At 29.9% G+C, this 12594-nt stretch overlaps 2 protein-coding genes across 3 annotated transcripts in view; one reads left to right on the top strand and one right to left on the bottom strand.

The window, feature by feature from the left end:
• LOC108749836 (nardilysin-like) overlaps nt 1-4814 on the bottom strand; it is a 6816-nt gene extending 2002 nt beyond the window's left edge. The window contains 11 exon segments of the mRNA XM_018488811.1: nt 96-474; nt 658-791; nt 872-1022; nt 1189-1685; nt 1779-2123; nt 2186-2356; nt 2441-2646; nt 2713-2908; nt 2985-3098; nt 4236-4380; nt 4590-4814. Coding sequence (XP_018344313.1) covers nt 96-474; nt 658-791; nt 872-1022; nt 1189-1685; nt 1779-2123; nt 2186-2356; nt 2441-2646; nt 2713-2908; nt 2985-3098; nt 4236-4380; nt 4590-4675 — 2424 coding nt within the window. The 5' untranslated portion in view covers nt 4676-4814.
• A 2214-nt stretch (nt 4815-7028) lies between these two features.
• On the top strand, nt 7029-11802 carry LOC108749858 (dnaJ homolog subfamily C member 7). 2 transcript variants are annotated; one of them, XM_018488849.1, is made up of 11 exons: nt 7029-7356; nt 8981-9069; nt 9637-9761; nt 9836-10024; nt 10216-10334; nt 10432-10585; nt 10693-10857; nt 10924-11092; nt 11193-11339; nt 11414-11566; nt 11678-11802. In XM_018488849.1, the coding sequence occupies exons 1-11, from the start codon at nt 7277-7279 to the stop codon at nt 11791-11793; spliced, it is 1506 nt and encodes a 501-aa protein (XP_018344351.1). In that variant the 5' UTR covers nt 7029-7276; the 3' UTR covers nt 11794-11802. The 2 variants fall into 2 exon arrangements, with proteins under 2 accessions (XP_018344351.1, XP_018344352.1); XM_018488850.1 differs by lacking the exon at nt 7029-7356 and adding an exon at nt 7380-7522.
• The last annotated feature ends 792 nt before the right edge of the window (nt 11803-12594 follow it).

Here is a 12594-nt window from a genome sequence, read left to right on the forward strand (position 1 = left end):
GTTATTCATATTTTATTTACTTGTACAAATAAATGAATATAATTAGAGAATTCCACGCATTAAAAATATATGAAATGATGTTATTTAATACTTACGATCAACAAATTGATTAACACTGATAACTCAATTGAAGTAACATCGGCTTGATAATAATTTGACACTACGGAATTTACATCAATTTTATTAATATTTTTCAATTTGCAATAGTATGTGCCCAAAGGTACCTGAATGACCTTCGTCTTCGATATCATACTAAAAGACAAGAAACCGCAATTAATTACTTCGATATATTGTAGTATAGTCTTGATTACAGCGTCTTGTGTCATATTGCCTTGCACGAGGCACTGAATGTACAAATGATCAGTAAAGGATTTCACAAAGTCTCGAAATTCTTCAAAATTAATATCACATAGAGCAGTGTGCATGTCAAAATGTGTATAATGGACGAACTTTAGTATCCATAATTTCACATCCCTACAGAAAAGAATAAAAAAAAAATATATATATATATATCATTAATTAATTGAAATGTAGTTTGATTGTAACTCAATATGGTATAATTTTACAATATCAATTGTAATAATATATATCATTAATTAACTCTGTTAGTTATATACGAATTTTATAATTGCTTCAATTATGTTTAATAATAGTCACTTGACGAGTTTCTGAGGTTTTATAAATTTGTTGTACAATATTCTGAGTTGTTGCACTTTAACAATTTCAAACAAGTCCTTCGTAATAAGATTTGGATAGTCCACCATGTATTTTGCAATAATAATTAATAAAAACTGTAATATAAATAAAATATTGATGCATTTTCTAGAAATTATATTCATAACTCCAACATATGTTTTGAACATAACTTTACCGGTAGTTTTTCATTAAATCCGTTCATTTTTATTATAATACCTTTTTCATCGACTCTTATATCGTAATGAAATTTAGCTTCTATAGCTGGATATAATTCTTCAGTCAATAATAGTCGTAATACACTGCAGTACATTTCCATGAGAGCTGCACTGAAATGTTAATGTAAATATTTTTAAAAATAAGATACAAATTATAAAAAATTATTATTATTATTAAATATTAATTGCAAATTAGAAATTGATATATAGGATCAGTAGAATATAGTGTTATTATATTATATAATGTAGTTATTACATTTTCCATGCTATTACTTACTTTTTCGGCGACTGAAGTCCCAAATTAGAAACAAAATGCAAATTGATATAACATTTTGGAATACAATACACTGGACGATACCAAATCTCCGACATATTATCCTTGTGTAATTTTACAGGATATTGTGGAACCTCCGCTGGCATCGATATTAAAGAGAAGTCGCTGGTAATGAATGTATTTGGTAATGGTAAATGAAAATCTGGCAATGGCTCGATAGATTTCCAGCGTTTAATCCATTCCTTTGGTATATCAATATCCGTATACTGGATTTTAAACCATGGCTCGATCTTATTTAATTCAAGACAGTCAAAATCATTGTTAAAAATCATGATATTTGCAGTTTCTGGCACCAAATAGTCCAAATATTTTTGTATAGCTTCCGGATTATACTCGAGAAGAAGATTATAGTATCCAGTTATATAATCCCGAGACGAATAGTAATGCATATTTATACATAAATCGTCCACATTATCCTCCATATCTGAAAATCTAAAAAAAAAGCCTCCAAGTATAAGTGAAGTCTTATATATATTTTGTCGGTTTTTCTCTCTCATCCTCACATTTATATATTTATTCTTAAAATTAATTTACCTAAAAGTATCTTTTCTTATTTTATAAATCTCATCGTAAATCCGTTTCTGCGGGCCCTCTTTCTTTAATAAATTGATAAAGGAAAATATTGCATTTAGAATTTCCTCCAGATAGTGTTGTCCCTCATAGGAGAGATCTACACTAATCTTGAACAAGGCATACATCGAGTTATATTCAAAATCGTTTGCACACGTACCACCAAACGAATCAAGGATCCACATTTTTTTGCGAAGATAACTAAATAAGGAACCTTTTCCTTCATGCATAATAATCCATGCGACATAATGATTTGGTTTGCTTTTGCAAAAGTCAAGTAGTGAAGGTACTGCCCATGTTATTTCTAACTAAAAGACAATATTTATTCAATATAAAGATAACTTCTTTTGAATCTGTTTGATTCACATACTTGACAGATATCTTTGAAAGGTTTAAATATTTTATATATTTTCCGGAAAGCGGGAGTATCAAAAGAAACATTTTTAAATGCGGTAAAATCATCAGGAGGCAGTCCGTTATTTGGTATATCAGCAAAGCTCATTGTGACATATTTTTCTAATGTATCCAGTGGTAGTTTCGTCTACAAGACATATTATGTTATGAATTAACTATATTTAGTAAGTAATCAATTCTTTCGTTCTCGTTGTAATTTTAATGAAATTACTTGTATAACTAGCTTCATTCTGTGAGCGCTATAATGGCGTTTTCTGAATTTGTGCAACTCTTCGTACAATTTTTCATTATGTACATTATCGCGCAATGTTATTAAATTGCCCCAAGTAAACTTGCTGGCTGGATGATTAGTTCGCGCGAAGGAAGAAAATAGTTGTTCCTTCCTGTTCTCATCACAAGATAAAGCCAACTGAAACTCTATATGAGCATATCATATCAAAATTGCAAGTTGTGGTAATAATATTACGATTATAATTTATATACCACTTTCTATAGCCTCTCGCTCCCGTATGATGGCATCTTTCTTCATTAGGGGTTTAATGAAAAATTGAGCAAAACGATCGAGAGCTGATAACAAATATTTCTCTTCGATATGAAAGAAAAATGTTGTATTCTCATTGTCCGTTGTAGCATTAGTATGTCCACCATGCTTAATAATAAATTCATGAAAATCGTTTTCCTACAAGTAAAATGATATACATTTGAATATATGCAAATAAATAAATTTTATAGTATATTCATGTTTCATGTTCTACTTGTGGATATTTTTCGGATCCCATGTAAACCACATGCTCAAGTAAATGTGCCAGGCCTGGAATCTCCAGTGGATCACTGAAACTGCCTACTCCCACACACAATCCACATTTTGCCTATGTTAAAAATATATATATTTGTATGTTACGGGTAATAATTAATTCGGGATTTATACATTTTATGCTTTATTAAAGCAGGCATTATGTATATTAGCCATTATGAATTATGCGCGAATTAATCAATTCACTTCCTATAATATAGATACACTGCCACTTAGGAAGGACATAAACTTTATTGAATAGTACGTAAAAAATTAAAAATTAATTATAAAACAGAAATGTGTTATTCTTTTTACTTTTTTATATAGGATGTTTAATTAATCTAGGCAAATACCTCAAAAATTTCTTAATTTTTAAAATTAAATTTATTCAAACTAGAACTCTTTCCATTTTTTATTATTTCGAACCTTTTATTATTTTATATCAAGAGTTTGTTCCAATATAGTCGAACCAGCTTCAAACTATCAGAAAACTGTACATTATCTCAATTTGATTATATTGTGCTATACAATTTTATAAAGATACAATATATAGATTCTTAAGTCATAAATTGATCTGAAAACATGTAGAAACAAAGCCCTAAAATTTTCAGATTTGTTTTCTTTAAGAAAATATGATCACCGTAACTATAGATTCTTAGGTTAATATTCGCTAGTAGGTTAGTTAAATAGTACATAGTCGACTCTAATATTTAAAATTGTCTTAAGGACTGATTCTGTAACTCTTTAACGACAGTTGTTGATGTCGTTGCGCAGATATTATATATAGAGTAAAAAAGCTGTGCAATAACATCTCTTAAGTATATGAATATGTCACAAAGCAATCAGACCACTCTGTATTAACATCTTAAGACATTACTTAAAGATGAACTTGAAATAAAAACAGATTATGAATATCAGCCTTAATACTGGCAATAAATTATGTAACACAACTATTATATCACCCTATCCTCATGGAATAACGTACACCATTGATCATAGCACACGGAGTAAATCCATGTCCGTATTCCCGGAATGAATTTTCGAAATTTATCAATTTATATTAGGCCTTATATATACAGATATCTTTTATCTTTTTTCTATAATTATATATATACTTTATCTTTTTTTTTTATTACAAATCCAATATTTAATAAATTATATTAAAAAATGGATATAAGGAATATCCTAAAATATAAATTAAATTATCTTATACCTTATATGCATTTTTCATAATTCGTTTAATTGAACTATTTTCTTCATTATATTCATCGCTTGTATCATGTTTATCTTCGTCTTTATGATCTCCTTCTTCCTCTCCTATTAGCAAAGCAGTTAAACCGTTTGGTAATCTGATGACTCTAAATTTAGAAGATAAAACAAACAATAATAAAATAAAAAATTAGTAAAAATATTAATCGTGTTCTTTTCAGGTGTATTTCATCGTTCGTTTTTCTTCTTTTCCTGTTGGAAGAAGTTTAGCTGAAAAGATCTATTATCTAGATAATATTTCTTACGCTTATTTCGATCGAAATCATACTTATGTTGAACATTTATGATTTCATCTCACCTATATGCTGCCTCGTCTTTCTCCGATGTAATGGGCGTCTCCAGATATTCGACTTTAAAGCGCTCATCATTATCACTACATTGCATTTTTGGTATTATATCAACGCAGGAAGTCAGAATAGAAATTAAATCGGTTAGTAAAATATAAATCCGAAGAATTCGTAACAGGTTTTTAAGTCGTTTTTAACTTTATTTCTAATAGACTTGGTTATAGTTTTCCACAGCACTCTAACCTTCTTCTTTTTCTTGAAGTCTTTTATGCTTGTTTCTATCAATGATTACTGAATTTTTAAGAATTAGAAAAAGACGGAGAGTAAATTGAATCGAGATGAAAGTTGTTCTTCTTAAGGCATCTGATTGGATTTAATTTATACGGACAGCTCTAAATGGCCTCAAAATTTATTGCCCCAGTACTGAAAGTCTATAATACACATATAATGTAAACTGTAGATTTTCAGTAATGGCAGTAAATTTTGAAACACTGTAATGGTAGAAATGACCATTAAAGCTGTTTGAAAGATGGCTGCTGAACGCCGGCCATTTTCACCGAGTGCCCCAAAGCGTCATTCTATTGTTTTCCTTTGATTAGCTTGGTTAGTCCCATGGTGGATATCTGTTCTGGCCCTGATCCGATGATGGAAATTAACTTGGCCAACATACTACCACAATCAAAATCGGCCTCACTTTTACACAAAGATTTTAAAGATAATGCAACACTATCTGAATACATAAAAATATATATTCTCATAAAAATAATTCATAGTACTTCCCAGCAAACGAGAATGGATTAAAATGGATTGAAATGTTTTCTATCGGAATGCATATTTTAAATATACGAATACTTTTTGTTGGATTTAATTGGATTCAATTAGATTCAATTGGATTGCAATTGAATTGAAAAACTGCATTTCCTATTAAAAATTTTGAATTGAACAGTATTTACTATGCACAGAAAAAGCTAATATTATTTTTAGATTGAAAGGCATAGAGATATGCTACATGCAATTCCTATAAATGAATAAAAATGCATTCGGAATTGAAAAGCATTTATTTTAACATTCATGAATCATTATTTCTGAAAATCTGAATCCATTTCAATTCATTTCAATCCATTCTCGTTTGCTGAGTTATAAAAACTAAATAATTTATATTATTATAACAAATATAAAATAAATAAGACAGTCTTTTTCTATTTCATATATTGAAACATTAAAGGCATTAAAACATTATGTTAGTATCTCACTAAATAACAGCAACATGTCAAAAGAACACTGCAAATGTTTTTTTTTTATCAAAAAAATGTTAAAATAACATCTCGCATTTTCCTTCTTCAATGAATCTGGAGGCACTGGTAGTGTCTCGGCTAAGCTACGTGCTGTGACACTGCCGTGGCTACTTTACGTAAATCAAATATAAAAAAAATAGAACTATTTATTAGAAATAATAAAAATAAATTCCATGATGGAAATTATTACAGTTAATATCAATACCTATATTAATAATTAGTTTATATATATATATCATTTATATTATATCTCAGTTTAATTTTCCTTGTACTTTAAAATCCATAGAGTTTTAAAGCGCTCATTGTCAATCTGCTGCAAAATGATCTTCTGTGCATGAAATTTTATAAATGAATTGTGTAATGTTAGACTGATACAATAAGAAAAAATTCAGTGATACAATAAGATACAATAATATAAAATTCACCAGTAATCGGTAGCTACACACGCAAGTATGAGTTCATATACATGTACTCTCGACGCGCCGAAAGCGAGCACATGATGTACACACATATACAAGCTCGTGCTTGATGTGTGTTAGAGTATATTCACACACTTGCATAGCCGCATGCATACACGCCTACCGACAGTTGTCGGTATCGTTGCGCAGCTTTTTCGCCATATAAAATATCTGCGCAACGACACCGATAACTGTAGGTAGGCGTGTAAAGTCATGCATAAAGAGAATTATCCAATCGCATTTCTTTTATAAAAACGCATGTAAAATGTGATTGGATAATTTTCGTTATGCATACGTTTATGCGACCAGAGAGTAATACCCTTAAGGTGAAATCACACGGTACGGGAATCAGTATGCGGGACAGAGGATGAGTGATTCGAACAGCCAATCAGCACTCTTTTGCATTTTTTTCTGTTACGTCCACTTTTCAAGGCTGCAAATAATAAATTGATATTTGATTCATATAATTACATGTAGCACGATTATATAAACCAAATATCGATTTATCATCTCCAGCCTTGAAAAGTGGACGATGTACCCTAAGAAAAGTGGATGTTGCTATGTAGTTTACATCCACTTTGTCAGAGGGCAGTAGTGCGCGGCAGCATTTTGCGGTTACAGGTTTCGGGCCGTCACGTCCTCTCTCAAGTTTCTCTCTGCTCAAACTTACTGTGTGATTTCACTCTTATTGCACCAGTGTATACCAATTTAGAACTTGGGATGGAAAAAGAACAGACTTAAAGAGAGGAGGAGTAAAGAGGAACACGTTGATCCGCGTCTTTGGGTTACACCAAAGCGGTGCGTTAATGCGTATCGCTGGTCATAATTATTCGTGAATCTTTGCACTCCTCGACAGCGAAATCCAGAGTAGGGAAAACCTCGCCTGTTTTCACGGTTTGCATACCAACGTCGGTCTGCCTGTCTCGTTTATTAAGGAATACGGCCATGGCGTCGTCTGATCAACCGATCAACGTTGTTCCAGACTCGGCGACTAACGTTACAGAAACACCGGAGAGCACAAAGGAGTGAGTTGTCTCTTTTATAAGAAAAACGCCATGGACGCGTTTTCCTGTAATCTGATTTGTAATTGCGTCACATGGACGGATAGAACCAGGAAACTCCCTTACGAGCATTTTCTATTTATATATCGTTCTTGCGACACTTAGACTCTCTGTAACTAATTAGCTTTAAGTACGTCGAATATATACCATGCTTTGTCTCTCTATATAAGTGATAATAGCGACTTCGATTGCACTCGGTGTACAGTTAGTGTGCATTAGTACACATTAAAGCCGTCGCACACTAATTGATGTAAAAATGTGAGTTTAATATAAATATAAAAATGGGTTATAGTACCATGAAATTCTCAACATTTTGTGCTGTTAAAATAAAATAAACCTGTATTTTATAATTCCAAATATTTGCTTTTACACAGATTAGATCAGTGTACAACGGCTTTAATATATCTAGTGCGCCAACCGCACTTAGTGCGTCCAATCGCTATAAGTATTCTATTTATTCTATGAATAATATTAAGGTTCGCGAGAATGACAAGGTTGACGCAACAGTTTTTAAATAGAGATGCTTGAAAAATTCCTAATTTGAAAAAAGAATCATCTACATTCGTACAATTATCGAATATATATGTATATATGCAATCTTTTGGATCCAAGTAACATGGAATATTTTAGCAATATTGCAACTGTATAGTGTGCATATAAGCATTTATATATCAATGTTAAAAGACGATTCTTTCTTTTTTTTTTAATTAGGAATTTTATATTTTGCCTTTAATTCTATAAAGCACAATTGGGCATGATGTGTTATTTTATTCTTGTTCAACATTCAGTGAGAACAAGGGTAAAATATCATATGTGCATCATGCGCTTTATAATATGGATAAAATATATACATCATGCAGTGTCTATTTTGAATATTTAAAATTATTGTCATATCAGGAGCGAACGTGATGCTACAAAATATTTTGTTTATATGTAATTAGAAATTCTATTAGTTATAACAAAATTAATAAAGATTCTAAAAGGCTTCATTTATTGATTTATTCATTAGAACCTATTTGAATTATTTGTTTTTTATATTATATATATTTTTATAGTTTTTCAGTACTTGCAAGCGTATTTCTGCCAATGTAAATTAACTTTAAAATTTCGAAGTAATTTACTCTTTATCTTTTTTTAATTCTTAAAACTAGAAGAAAATAAAAAGCAAATTAAACCAAGATTGAAGTGAACCCACTTTAATGTGTGGTAGAAATGGACAACAGTAAATAACACATCTTTAATTTATAGAATAAATAAAACACTTATTCATGTGTTACTGTAATATTGCTGGAATGCTGTACGCTGTATAGGGACATATCAGTTTCGTAATGTATTCTTTGATGAAAAGAATTGTGCACAGGTCTAGATGTTGAGATTAGTTTTTTCTATGATGATGATATGGTTTTTTGTGGGTTTTACCAACAGAAATTTGAATAGTTCTGTGAAATTTTATCATATCTGTCACTATTTCCGAGACCTTTTTATTTAGATTTGTATATATATTTTTTTAAGAGACTATATTTATTGTTATTATTGTCTTCTATTAGTAACGTTTATTAATATTATTACTTATATATAATATTTACAGATTGGCAGAATCAAAAAAGAAAGTTGCTAATCAACATTATTCACAAAAACAGTACAAGAAAGCATTGATTGGTTACAATGAAGTTATTGGTAAGTGTTCTAACAGTATTATGTAACATCTACTGTTTCTGCTTTAACATTCTGTTGCAAGCATAAGTCCGGATGTACAATAGATTTTTAAATTTTAAGCCATAAGAAATGGACAAATTACAGATCCGATTATTCTTCTCGCATTCAACTGTAATTGATCGATTTCTTGCGGCTTAAGGCTTAAACCACCTATTGTACATCCAGACTTATGCATATGAAGTATCATTTTATCTTGGTTGTTCCCAGAGGGTAAAACAAGAATGAATTGATATTTCATGCGTATTATGTGTGCAATAGAATACAGCTCATGATTTTGTTCTCGATACTATTTTTATATCAGCATGTTATTTTAATGGTACTTCATTGTATTTAATTTTTATATCAAACTCAATAAAATTTTATTTCTCTCTTAAAAAATTGAATAGCTGAGATCTCTAACTATTAATTGACTCATTCGGCAGTTAAATAAGGAAAAACTAATTTCCTAAGAATATTGAATGTTTTTTTTAAATTTTACTAATTATAAATTTTTGTAAATAACTATAATGAATCCAAAATATTTTTCAGCATTGTGTCCTGATATATCTCATTACTACAGTAATAGAGCAGCATGTTACATGATGCTTGGGCAATACCGAGATGCACTGGCAGACGCTAAAAAATGTATCGAACTAGAACCAACATTTTCTAAAGTACGTTGATGATTTTCTAGCTAGTTAATTATATTGTAATGAATCAATAAATTTACTTTTTGTTTACATTCCAGGCATTTATAAGAATGATCAAGTGTTGCTTGATTTTGGGAGATATTTTAGAAGCTGAGACATCATTAAAGAAATTGATGGATTTTGATCCTAATAACGAGTCAATAGCTGCAGAACAAAAAGACATAGCATATGTAAAAAAATTTCTTAAGGATGCTGATGCTGCTTATAATGCCAAGGATTATCGCATGGTAACAAAATTTGTTTCGATAACATGTTTCCGATAACATCTATTAATAATCGATTTGTATATAATGTTTTCATATATTTGTGTATACACAAATATATAAGAATATGTATGTATATATATATATATATATATGTATGTATGTATGTATGTATGTATATGTATGTGTATAATTATTGGAATTGTGTTCCGTAGGTTGTATATTGTATGGATCGTTGTTGTGATATAAGTACATCTGGAACACGTTTTAAATTGATCAAAGCAGAATGTCTGGCGCTTTTAGGAAGATATCAGGAAGCTCAAGATATTGCAAAGTAAATTATCATGCTAAATCAAGAGTATAATAATTATTATTTATATAAATCTTATTATTTTTTAATTAAAGTCATATTATTTTTTATCTTATCTTAGTAATGCTTTACACATCGATAAACAGAACGCTGAAGCGTTATATATTCGTGGAATGTGTTTGTACTTCCAAGACGATGTTGATAGAGCTTTTACACATTTTCAACAAGTACTGCGACTTGCACCAGATCATGATAAAGCATTGGAAATATATAAAGTAAGAAGATAAAATAAAAATAATTTTCCTCTAATTCATATTAATTTTCCAACTATATAATTAGTAATATGCTGTTTATTCCATACACTTTTCTTTTTCTATTATAGAGAGCAAAATGTTTGAAGAAGAAGAAAGAAGAAGGAAATGCAGCATTTAAAAGAGAACAGTATCAAGAGGCTTATAATCTTTATAATGAAGCCTTAACTATTGATCCACACAACATTATGACTAATGCTAAGTTGCATTTTAATAAGGCAACAGCTGCAGCTAAGGTATTGTTCTTAAAAAAAAAAAAATTAATGTTTGCACAAATATATTTATTTTGTTGTTTTTTGTAGTTAGGAAAGTTAAATGAATCTGTAGCAGAATATACAAAAGCTTTAAATCTCAACGAAAATTATCTAAAAGCTCTTTTAAAGAGAGCGAGTATTTATATGGAACTCGAAGAATATGAAGAGGCAGTTTACGATCTTGAAAAAGCGTGTAAAATGGATAAGACTAATCGCGGTATGAATCGTTGCTTATTAGTTTTTAACATATAATAGGATGGGATATTAATAATAGCTTATATCTTAACGTGTATATATATTTTTTATAATTTTTTCAGAAACGAAACGATTGCTTGGAAAAGCTAAAAATCTATTGAGGAAATCTAAAAGAAAAGATTATTATAAGATTTTAGGTATTGACAAAAATGCATCTACCGAAGATATTAAGAAAGCTTATAGGAAACGGGCTCTAGATCACCATCCAGGTAAGGAATAGATCGTTTGTTGAAAAATGTAATTATAAACGTGGCTTTATATTATTATACTTTATATTTTACAGATCGTCATGTTAACGCCAGTGAAGGGGAGAAAAGAGAACAAGAAAAAAAATTTAAAGAAGTCGGAGAAGCTTATGGGATTCTCTCGGACCCCAAGAAACGATCTCGCTATGATCGCGGTCATGATTTAGATGATAACGAGGGTGGTTTCCAAGGTTGGTATAAATCTTTTTTTGTATGTATAATTTTAATTAATACATTACATCCATTTTATGTTTTTTTATTACTATTAAATTATACATATATTCTCTCATCTGTTTTTCCAGATATGGATCCAAACGCAATGTTCCACTTCTTCTGTGGTCAAGATGGAGGTTTCCAATTCCAGTTTCAAGATGGAGGTTTCCCTAGTAGTGCGTTTCAGTTCCAGTTTCCAGGTTAACGATGTTTTAAAAAATATGGTACAATGTAACCAACTGTATATGGAATTCGGTATGATATTCGTCTGTTTTTAGTAAATACTGCATCGAATTATTCAAATACTTAAGCTCACGATGCAACATAGTATCATTTGCATTTCGTAATTTTGAAATTAATAAATATAGGTATTTATCTGAGCGCGCGATTAACACATATATTTATTTAAATACGACATAATCCCTACATCACAAAGTTGCACAAAAGTTGCAGCAACATTACTGTACATTGCAGCAACATTGTATATTGCAGCAATATTGCAGAAATTTCGCAACGATATTGCTGCAAATTCTGTGCTATATGGAAAACTTGTATATATAACATGATTCTAATATGTATTATGATACGGTAGATCTTCGATTTAATGAATTGATTAAGTGAAAAAACATTAAGGTTAACGTCGTACAACAAGCAATTTTGAGATTTGAGACACACTCGTACCTGACGAAACCTTTGTGAATAGATAAGCAAATGTTCATTAGATTAATAGATGAAGCATTCTTTTACTAAGAAGTTTATTTTATTTTTTGAAATTTTAGACTGTCTGTTATCGCGTTGTAGATATTATATTAATTATTGAAAGAGATTAGATCTTTACTCTTTTATTTATTTTGATATTAGTCATTGGAATCGCTTTTAAAAGTTCGTAAAATCGAGGGTTTACTATATAATTTCGCTAATTGCAACAGAGTATAAGTTTGATATAGAATTAATGAAATATTGCTATATATATATATATATAATATAGATAGATAGATAGATAGAT

This window comes from Trachymyrmex septentrionalis, unplaced genomic scaffold (genome assembly GCF_001594115.1).
Source record: "Trachymyrmex septentrionalis isolate Tsep2-gDNA-1 unplaced genomic scaffold, Tsep1.0 scaffold32, whole genome shotgun sequence".
Taxonomy (NCBI): Eukaryota; Metazoa; Arthropoda; class Insecta; order Hymenoptera; family Formicidae; genus Trachymyrmex; species Trachymyrmex septentrionalis.